The following is a 10,487-nucleotide window of genomic DNA, read 5'->3' as shown; positions in this document are numbered from 1 at the left end:
TCACCTTGCGCTGCGCTCTTGGGTGACGCTGCAAAAGCAAGTCAGCGTTGGCAAATGCCCCCGTCATCCACCCCGCCTGCGTTAACAAATCCAGGCGTCTTCCAAACGCGCGTGAGTTCAAGCAAGTCGGTCTCGCCCAGATTTTAAAGTGGTTACACAGGATGACAAATCTCATTTTCTTCACCTAAATACCGCTAACAGTCCTGAGCTCGTGAAGATAAGTGTGTTTTTCTGTTTATCCCTTGTCTGGCAAAGAGGATTTGGTGTCTTAACCATGGGGCCTGGAGCACTGGACTTCTCACAGGGCTTCAGTCCTCTACACCTCGTCTTTAGAGACAGATTGCAGCTGGTCAAGGGCTGGTCAGAGTCAAGGGTTTGCAGCTGGTCTTCTAAGAGTCAAGGGTTGTTCCAGGTCTGATACCACTCAGGGAGGATCACAGTTTTTCGAGTAGTTCTCTGAAACCATGAGCTCAGTGCTTAGCTATAGAGAAGGGATACAAGGAAGATAGGACACACTTTTAAGCTTGTGTTGCTTCTGCTTCTTGAGTACTGCGTGCAGTTCAGGTACTTCCCTCTGCTCCATCCCAAAGAGGGAGGGGGGCCTGCAGAGCTGGAGAATAACGCAGGGAAAGACAGTCGGCATGAGCGGAGGAACGGCATGATTTCCACATCTGGAGAAGTTAAATGGCTGAGGACTCGTCACCCTGGAAGAGAAGCGGCTCCCCTGACTGAGGGGAGATGAGAGAAGTCTGTGAAAGTATGATGGGCTTGAAGATGACGAATGAGAAACAAGAGTGTTAAGAAAGGGTGGTGATAGTTATAAACTGCAAAATCCACTATTGTGTACTGGATGCTGGAAGATTATTGAGTTGAGAAAGCAAATGAAAACTCTATTGAGGGTCATTAGGTGCAGGAAACACCACTTCTGCTTCCAGAGACCTCGAAGACGCTTTCCAGCTTCTGCTGTTCCCTAGACGTCTGTTGTTGACCATTATCAGAGCAGGATGAGGTGGACCTTTGGTCTGTCTCAGTACAGCTTTGTATAGTCTCCTTTTCCCGTGGGAGGTAGTTTCTTTTGCCACAGAAAAATACAGGTGGCAGGAATTTAAATAGTCTTAGAAAGCTGCAAGTCTTTTGAACGCAGATCTTCAGCTCAGTAAGCTGTGTGTTCTGGGTGAGCCTACCTGAAGAGTGTCAGGTCCTGTGAGCTTGCCGTATTATCCTTCTTCCCACTGGCCACTGTTGGACATAAGGCACAGAACTAACTAGATGAATCTTCGGGTTGACTCGGCAATCCTTACCGAGTTCTGCAATATTTCTGGGCAGGCTTGGGTTTCGGTCACAGACTCTTGGAAATAGATTAGGCAGAGGTACATCTGAGCCCAGCCTGCTCCGTGGGCTTTGTTTACTGTGTAAAAATCCTCACTGGTGTGGCTTGGGTGGAGGCTTTCTATTGTTTCAGTCCTCTCGGAGAAAGCAAATGCCTTTTCTGGTTTTAGTTGGTGTCAGCCATAATTTATGTAGTGCCATAGGGTTTAAGTAACACCTTCTGCTATGTGTTTGAGTTTAAATCCGTATTATTTAAAGATGTGATGGCGTTGGTTTTTGTTAATAATGAATTTTAGAAATCTAATGATTTAGAAATCATTAGAAATGAATTTTAGGAATAAATGACAAGAGTAGTCTGGCTCTGTCCTCTGCAACAAAGCAGCTTCAAATTAACCTAATTTTTCTTAATAAATTGATTTTTGCACTGTGCTTTAAATGTAACATTAATTATAGTTAAGACTGAGCACTTGACTAACAGCCCAATGTACTTCACACGCCACACTAATGTGAATTCATTTTAGAGGCAGTGGTGCTTTTTGGTATCTACAAAGTTTGAATTGTCTCGAGTCAGAGACACCACAGGTAACTCTCTTCTTCTGCACCATCTTTATGTATTAAAATGCTACAGCTGTTCATTCTACAGGGGATTTCAAGAGTTGTTTCCTCTTATTCTTGGGTACTACTACATGACAAATATTCTACAAATATTTCTTTTCCTCTTGAATGCTCATCTTTCTCATTTTGTCATTTGAAGGTTGAGGATCTTTAGCTGGTAAGTGTCACAGTTTTTGTTTGTTGGGGTTTTTTTGAGAAATGGTGTTTGCTATTATTAACTGTGCGTATTATGCCTGTTTTCTGTAGCAAGTAGTTGCTTCATAACTATGTCATAAAGTGTTGTCAGTACTTGAAGAAAGCTATTGCCTGATTATTCCACTTTTCTTTGTCTTTCTCAGTTCTGTGCCAATGACCCTGAAGTGTTTGTCCAAGCAGCACTGTTGGCTCAGGATTATTGCGATGCCATAGACCTAAATTTGGGTTGCCCACAAATGATTGCAAAGAGAGGTATGTGCAAATCTGAACCCTGGATAAACAGAGAAATGCCGTGTTTCAAATGTCAACACTGGCAGTGAAACATCAAGAGGACCAAATTAAGCCTTGGGGGGGGTGACTGCAGTACTGCTGAAGTCAGACTTAGTTACACCCACTTTAACAGGTAATGCTTTGTAGTACCTAAAGCAAAAATTAGATATACTAATAATTAATTCCAACTTCTCTTGAGTGACACCTCTTGTGTCTAGAATATCCTTCAGAAAAAGTACTTTTAGCAAGAGCTTGATTTTCTTTCTGATTTCAGTTGCGCAAACAGCTGAATTTTGCAAAACTGCATTTAAAATTATATCATGCAGGCATTTAGCGTCTCCTATTTCTTTGATACTTGCACAGGGTTTATTCACGTTAGCATATAAGAGGATAACACCTGCTGAATCCCTTAAAGATATTGCAAAGATAGCTGTGCTTGAGAGCCAGAACCACTGTTTGAAAATTTTGCATCATCTAGGATGCTGAGGAAAGATTTGCTCAGTAACTGCCCATTCCTCCCCTAAAATGTCTTTCAAAGACTAATGGGAAGTGATCAGTGGTGTACAGGGCAAATAGATTTTTCAATCTGATCAGGTTTTATCCTGAAGGGAATTTTTAAACACATGGTATAAACCCCTGAAAGTTGGACTTTGAGCTGCCAGTGTCAACACACCAGCCTTAGGGAGCAGCAGTGAAAGTAGGGTGTGGGGATTCATTTTTTTATCCTGTAAATCTAGGGTGCCGTGGGGAATGCAATGATCCAACTCTTCCAGTTTGGGCAGGACAGAGCAACTCTGTTTCTGCCAGTGAGGCATATGAGCATCTGGATCTTTGTATGTGAACGTTTATGAAAGCTGCATACTTCAGAATCTTACTCTTCTGTACAAGTCTGTCATATGCTATTTTATTACAGGTCACTACGGAGCGTTTCTGCAAGAGGAGTGGGATCTTCTTCAGAGAATGAGTAAGTCTTTAGAGAAGCTTCACTGTGAGAGGGAATGGGATGAACTCATCATTGAGAGGAGCTTTAGGGAATTTGGGGGAAAGGAGGTGCAGCATGTTTCTTTGGGGAGGGTTGTGTTTCGTTTTGTTTTGTTTTTTTCTCTCTTACTGTATTCCAGTGGCACCCTCAAGATACTTGGTGGTATCCCACTACAAACTCATGCTAGATCTGCTAAAAGACTTCAGTACCTGAAACAGACTTTAGCTGAAAGTGAGTCAATTAAGTCCCAATCTAATGATGGCTTAGTGGCTCTCCAACTCTAGAAACAGCAGAACTCCCAGTGCCTTGCTTTTTCACTTTGAAGTTCTCGGGTGCCAGGAGTTGTGTTTCTGCCTGCAGCCACAGTTGCCCTTTTCTCATCCGCTCAGCGTACTCTTTCTGTCCACACCATAGCAAGTTATGCCTCTCTTCTCCAAATTTGTGTAGGATGTTTTCAGACTGTGGGTAGCAGTTGTGAACAGTATCATATTTTTTTAAGAAAGACATTGGGAACTGATTTAAAAAGCAAGGGTTTGGTCATTGTGTAGAGCTGAGACTGTGCCTTCACCTCACTTCAAAGCAAGTGTCTGAACCGTGAAATTAGAGAGTCTTACTTCTGTTTGCATTCCCTGCGGTCCAGGGAATCTTGAATGATGTTTGGCACAAAGCCACTGCTGAGAACCTGGAGAGATAGACAGTGCTTCCCTGCCCACCACGTAAGGTGGTTGTTAAGGCACCTTTCTTAGGAGTGAAAGATGCAAATCAGAACAGCCTCAAGGTGAGAAGACAACCCAGGTCATCTAGTTGGGTGAGAACCCAGGCTGTCTAGTAAGAGAGTTGTCTTATTAGGCTATTGTATAAAAGGTGGGCAAAGCTTCCTCTTCCTCCTTCTCTGCCAGCCTTCTTTAAATGATGGAGTACTGTTTTCTGCTTGCACCTGTATACACCCTGCTTGCTCCTTTGAAAGGGCAATAGGAAGTACCTATCATTAGAGCTTCTAGGATTTGGATTAGATGAAAGCAGGTGACTTCCTACATTATACATCCAAGCTCTGGAAGAGAAGAGCATTTCAGGCATGCCATTGCTCAGTGTTTTTCTGTTGGCTGTCTTCGTTAGCTCCCTTTTTAGTAGTTTTCCAGTTCCGTGCACTGTGTAAAGACTATGGGAGTTTAACATGTTGTTCTGGGTTTCACCCTGACTGTAACCTATGTTTACTGCTTAACTGGGTCCACAGCCTACCTCAGTTGATAAGCCTCTGCTTGCCATGGACAAGACTCTACTTGTCATGATTATTTGCGTGATAATTTGGAAAGAAGCAAAGGATCTCTTGTAGGAAAGGTAGACAAGCGAGTGTGAACGTTGTTGGCAGAGTAGGACGAGTACGATAGCCTGTGACGACAGTAAACCTGTATGAATGATTAAGATTTGAGGGGGGTGGTCCTTGGAAGCGAAGGTTTGATGCAGTGGAAATGTTAGGGCTATTAAATGCTGACTATTTTATGTCTTCTTGTTAGAATGCAGATTTTGTGCTTCATGTTTTACTATTACTTGATTAACCTATGCAATAAGGATTGCAGAGGACATTGCTGATTGTTTAAGCCGTGAGAACTGCACAGCATTAACTTTTCAGGCTTTTTCCGTACCACGCCCAGTATCAGATCTTGAGGAGAGCAGGCACTTTTCATAGCATTGTGCAGCCCACTTACCTGTCTTTTCAATCTTTCCCAGTTTTACTGGCTAACGAGAAGCTCTCTGTTCCCATCACATGCAAAATCCGCGTTTTCCCAGAAATTGACAAGACAGTGAAGTATGCACAGATGCTGGAGAAAGCTGGCTGCCAGGTAAGGAGGCAGCTGCTCCCTGTACTGTTGCATTGGACACGTGTCTCTATGTAAAGCATCTGATGACCAGATCGTGGTGTACTGTGGAGATGAAAAGGCCACATTGTTTTACAGACAGAGAAAACGGGATGCGGAGAGAGTGTATGTATTTGCAGTCATAGGCAGCAGGTCAATAGTATGATACGGAAGACGTCGTGACTTCAGAGCCTTTTGTAATCACTGCACCGTGGGGCATCCTGCACTGTGGTTGAGCATCTCAGTCTAAGATAGCGCTGCAGGAGGCAGTGTGAATGCATGAAATCCACAGGGCTATAGAAAAAAAACAGTATCAAAGGTTTTGTTTCTACCTATCAAAGTGGTGGCCACCACTAGTGAAGAAATAGGCAGCCTTCTAGGACTTAAGTCCAGTTAAATTGGAAGAGACGGTCTGTAGTTAGAGCCAGCACTGACAGCATTCAGGCCTTCTGCTGAGGAGCAAGCCAGATCATTGTATCACAAATTCCAAAGTGAATCACAAACGGGAGCCAATGCAATAGGAAATCTGTAGGTTCTCCCAAGATACGATCTTGTCAGGCCATGGAATAGCAAGCTGAAAGAAGCCCAAGACCATGCCGTGGTAGGTGAGCTGCTGATATCTTTCTGTGATACCAAAGTCCCTGCACTATTGAAATAGCAATAGTGCACTATTGAAATAGCACTTCAGTGGCATCCGTGAAGTGTACGGGGTGAAGGGAAGTTTTTGTCAGTGGATTTGTTCCAGTGGTTCATACACATGAAAAGTAAATGTAACCTTGTGTTCTAGCTGCTGACTGTGCACGGCCGTACTAAAGAACAGAAAGGACCGCTTGCGGGCGTGGCATCCTGGGAGCACATTCAAGCTGTCAGGTTAGTGAGCAGTACCGATCTTAGTGGATTTCTGCTAACACGCTATGAAGGTAGATTTTAAGCAGAGTGTGCAGTGGCATTGAAGAGCAAACAAAATTGTGTGACAGGAGTAGAATTTCTGGGTTGACTCTAAGCATTCTAATTCTCAATTTTATGCATGTGTTTTATTCACTGGTATAGAAAAGCTGTAAGCATTCCTGTATTTGCAAATGGAAACATCCAGTGTCTCAGTGATGTGGAAGAATGTATCCGTAAGACAGGAGTGCATGGTGTCATGAGTGCAGGTAAAGAAAATGAACTTTTAGTCATAATAGACGATAATACAAACTGTTTCTTACTCTCTTAGCAGCCCTGTATACATTTATTAAAAGCTTACGTCAGACTGACTTGGTGTACAGATTTGATTGAAAGCTGCGTGGCCATTCTCTCTCCTCTTATACTGGCCATCTCTTACCAGGACCAGGAGTCACTTAAGATTTGTAATTGTTATGTTGGACTTGTAGTACCGTTGAGTGGACAGCTCAAATCTAATTACTTGACAAAGGCATATGGGACTCCTGTTGTCCTGGAATATTTTCATGACATGTGTTAATCAATGGAATGGTTTTTGAATGGATCTTGATGCAGTAAGTGCATCCACTGATTAATACTCCTGCAGATGGTTCATGCTGGGTTGGGACAAGAAAGAATTGGCATAACTTCCTACAGGAAAAGCTAGGATAGACATCAGAAAAAGCTTCCCCTCACTCGCACAGTTAAAGCAATGAAACGTATTTTCTGGGAGGTTGCAGAATCTTATTTTTGGAAAATACTGGTTAACAAAAGGCTTGTGAAGCTAGTAGAGAAAAGCATAGTGAGAAGCAGTATCTGTAAACTTAGGCCAGACAAATGTGAATACAGACATAAGGTAAGACACCCATTGTCCAAGTATTTAACCGTTGGGCAACAAAAGCAGCGAGTTCTCTATTTATTAATTTTTTTTACTGTCTTTGTGTCAAGATTGGATGCCTTTCTGGAAAACGTACTTTAATTAGATATGAGCTATTTGGCTCAGTTAAGAATTGGGTAGTGAAATACAGTATCCTGAGGTCAGGCTAGAGTTTTATGGACCCTGTGTTCCTCTTTGTGAGTACATGGCTGACGTGTCTGTGACTGGCTGGTAGAATCACAACATTGCTGATCAAGCTCCAGAGCCTAGATTTTGTTTTCTGTTTCAATCCTGAAATGAAAGTTTGAGTATTTCTTTTCATTCCCTAGAAGGTAATCTTCATAACCCAGCTTTGTTTGAGGGCCGAAACCCATTGGTGTGGGAGATGGCTGAGGAGTATCTGGAGATAGTGCAGAAGTACCCTTGTCCATTGTCTTATGTTAGGGCTCATCTCTTCAAGCTCTGGCATCACACGTGAGTATCTCCAGAGAACTCTTAATGTTTTCAGGGCTCATCCTGCTTAGCAAGTGTCTGTTTTTTCTGGACAAGGATTTGTTTGGCCAGAATTAGTATGCTGCAAGGTTTTCTTTCCTGGACCCGGCCGGAGAGAATGTGGGCTGAGGCCTTTACCCTTCACTGCATATCTGGGAAACAGGGCATGGGGAATGAACAAGTTACCACAAGATAAGCTAGGGCGTAAGCTCGCAGCACATCAGCTACCGTGTGGTAACTGCCCATATGCACACATGCCCTTGATGGCTAACACGAGTTAACTAACTCCTTGTTCGTTGTGAGGCAAGCTGTCTTGCATTTATCATGGAGTAAGAGCATGGCCATGGGCAGTTACTGAGGAGCAGATGATGCACTGTACGTTCATGTTAGCTTATCTCAAAGTACCTTGGTTGCGTGCCAAGTATTTCTTTGGAAAAGAGGAGCAGCTATGTGTGCTTTTCTCAGGACTTACAAGAAAGAAGATAAGCTTCTACCAAAGGCAAGTGCAGCAAGAAAAATCTATAAAAAGCTTTTACATTTTTAGTTGATCTCCTCAGTCTATCAATAATGAATAAATATGACTTGATGTTTGGGATTTGCCTCAGGCTTCAAGTTTACCAGCAGCTGCGTGAAGAATTAGCAAAAGTGAAGACTCTAGAGGGCATTGTAGATGTCAACAGGGAGCTGAAACTACGATGCCAGGTACCAAGATGGGCCCTAATCTCCCAGAACAACACTGTCCACACTTGGTGGGATCTTACCATGTATGTCATGCAGTTGATGTCTGTTAGCCACTTCATTGGAATTTTGTGGCTCAACAACCTTGATATTGGTAGTTTACTACAGTAGCAGCCCCTTACGCCTGAACAGCTTTACATGGGATAAAGTTGATTGAGAAGTTACAAATCTGCTTCATTTCATCTGTCTTAGTAGACATTTTTTGCCTATATTTAACTGTCAGTAACTGTTAACTTAAATTCCACTTTGTGGCTTCCTGGAGTTTGAAGTATTATTTGGAGTATTGCCTGAGAACTCCAGGAAAACTGACTGTAACTCTATGCTGCAGGAAGAAATAGCTAATCAGAAAGGAGGAGAAAAGCCAAAAGAAGGGTTGCCTTTTTTCCACTGGATCTGTCAGCCATACATCAGGCCAGGGTGAGTTTATTCTAACACGGACAGGTACCCATAGGCCTTTCCCACCCGTGCTACCAGTACAGAGCCATCCAGTTCTGTTCGAGGAGCGTACACTCATTTGAAAATAAGTGAAGACTTTGGATTATTTTTATTCTGGTTTGTTTTTTTCCTGGTTATTGCTTTGTTCGTGGGGATGTTGCTCGTTGTATACATCTTCTCCTTTAGATCCTCCTCAGATTTCTCTCTCTCTGGAAAGTAAAAACCAAGAATTCCACTGCCACTCAGAAAGAGAACCTCATGTGCAACAGATATGCTACCTGACAGTACTTTATTGTTACAAGTAACATGAATGTTGCTGGTAACTGCCAGGGTAGCAGAGATGGGAACTAAACTGTGTTCTATAAAGGATGCTTGTGTTGTATGGACGAGCTTTTCAGATAGCTTATTCCCTTTCTGTTGTGAAAATTGGGCTGAAGAAGAGAACGAGCCTGTCAAGAATAATACTTATTTAATTTACTGAAGTATTTACTTAAGTAAAACCTGGGAATAACAGGTTAACAGGTACCTAACTAATTTAACTGGCCAACTTTCAGTGGCTTTCCAACCAATATATCTGACAGGGTGTCTGTTATTAACAGCCAGTGTTAACAAAAAAGTTAGTTTTTTCTATTCCACTTCTAAGGGCAATGACACTTCCTTGCCATTTAGCCATGATAGAAAGGTTTACAGTTTACCCAGATTTCTGTAAACCAGAATAGCGGCCAGGGAACACCTACTTCTTCCCTTCAGCCAACTGACGATGATATTCACTGTTTCAGGCCAAAGGAGAGATGCAAGGAGAATGGAGCCAGTGGGACTGAAAAAGGTGTGCGAGGGAAACGTGCTCTGGAAGAGGAGGAAGATGGAAATTCTGAGCTTCTGTCAAAGAATAAGCAAAAAAAGAAGTTAAGAAATCCAAATAAAAGCTTTGATCCATCTTTAAAACGTAAGTTCCATTTATTGGCATAAATGCATGGGAAGTTGCTGATACCACATTTGACATAAACTGCCACTACTTACTACTTTCTTTTCCTTGTTTATGTAGTTGTGGAAACTTCTTTAAAAAGAGGGGGGATTATCGGGAAATTTTGGTAGTAGGCAGTGTGATTCTAATTACGTTCATTAGTAAAAAAAACAAGGATCAAAGAAGTAGGTCACTGATCCACTGTAAGCACCTTTTTAAGGTCAAAATGCTTTACAAACTAAATCGTAGCTGTCACTAGTATTTGAAATTGACGTTTCATATGCATTTCAAGCAGATGTCCTCCTCTTTTACACTTGATTAAAATTTTCTGTTTGGATTTAGTTTAGAGGCACTTAAAAAGTCAAAGTATCTTTACCTTTGCACTGTTCTTTGAGGTACTGTGTTTTTATTTCAAAAAGAGTCTCTGGCTAGAAATGCGCCAAGCTTTGTCTGATCATGATTTTTTTAAATTTACTTCTTCCATATAAAAATACCATTGCTGAAATCAGGTGTCTCTCTTTTCCAGCCAAATATGCAAAGTGTGATCAATGTGGAAACCCTAAGGTAAGTCAGTGCCAGTGTCCATTAAAGCATTTCCATTAAATGGAAATTAAATGACCATGTAGTGGTCAACGGCTCAATGTCCAGACAGAGATTGGTGACGAGTGGTGTCCCGCAGGGGTCTGTATTGGGACCGGTACTGTTTAATATCTTCATCAGTGACACCGACAGTGGGATCAAGGGCACCCTCAGCGAGTTTGCAGATGACACCAAGCTGAGTGGTGCGGTTGACACGCCAGAGGGACGGGATGC

At 42.4% G+C, this 10,487-nt stretch overlaps 1 protein-coding gene across 2 annotated transcripts in view; it reads left to right on the top strand.

Annotated features, from left to right (window-relative positions):
- The first annotated feature begins 2,113 nt into the window (after positions 1 to 2,113).
- DUS1L (dihydrouridine synthase 1-like (S. cerevisiae)) overlaps positions 2,114 to 10,487 on the top strand; it is a 12,152-nt gene continuing 3,778 nt past the window's right edge. The window contains exons 1-10 of one of the 2 annotated variants that reach the window (XM_009324555.1): positions 2,114 to 2,391; positions 3,323 to 3,373; positions 5,120 to 5,232; positions 6,035 to 6,117; positions 6,298 to 6,401; positions 8,003 to 8,036; positions 8,143 to 8,239; positions 8,604 to 8,692; positions 9,490 to 9,656; positions 10,201 to 10,238. In XM_009324555.1, coding sequence (XP_009322830.1) covers positions 2,376 to 2,391; positions 3,323 to 3,373; positions 5,120 to 5,232; positions 6,035 to 6,117; positions 6,298 to 6,401; positions 8,003 to 8,036; positions 8,143 to 8,239; positions 8,604 to 8,692; positions 9,490 to 9,656; positions 10,201 to 10,238 — 792 coding nt within the window. In that variant the 5' untranslated portion in view covers positions 2,114 to 2,375. Of the gene's footprint in view, positions 2,392 to 3,322; positions 3,374 to 5,119; positions 5,233 to 6,034; positions 6,118 to 6,297; positions 6,402 to 7,374; positions 7,520 to 8,002; positions 8,037 to 8,142; positions 8,240 to 8,603; positions 8,693 to 9,489; positions 9,657 to 10,200; positions 10,239 to 10,487 lie in introns of both variants that reach the window. The other variant, XM_009324554.1, reaches the window with a different exon arrangement.

The sequence above is a fragment of the Pygoscelis adeliae genome, unplaced genomic scaffold (assembly GCF_000699105.1).
Source record: "Pygoscelis adeliae isolate BGI_AS28 unplaced genomic scaffold, ASM69910v1 Scaffold445, whole genome shotgun sequence".
Lineage (NCBI taxonomy): Eukaryota > Metazoa > Chordata > Aves > Sphenisciformes > Spheniscidae > Pygoscelis > Pygoscelis adeliae.
This window is presented reverse-complemented; position numbering and strand designations above follow the sequence as displayed.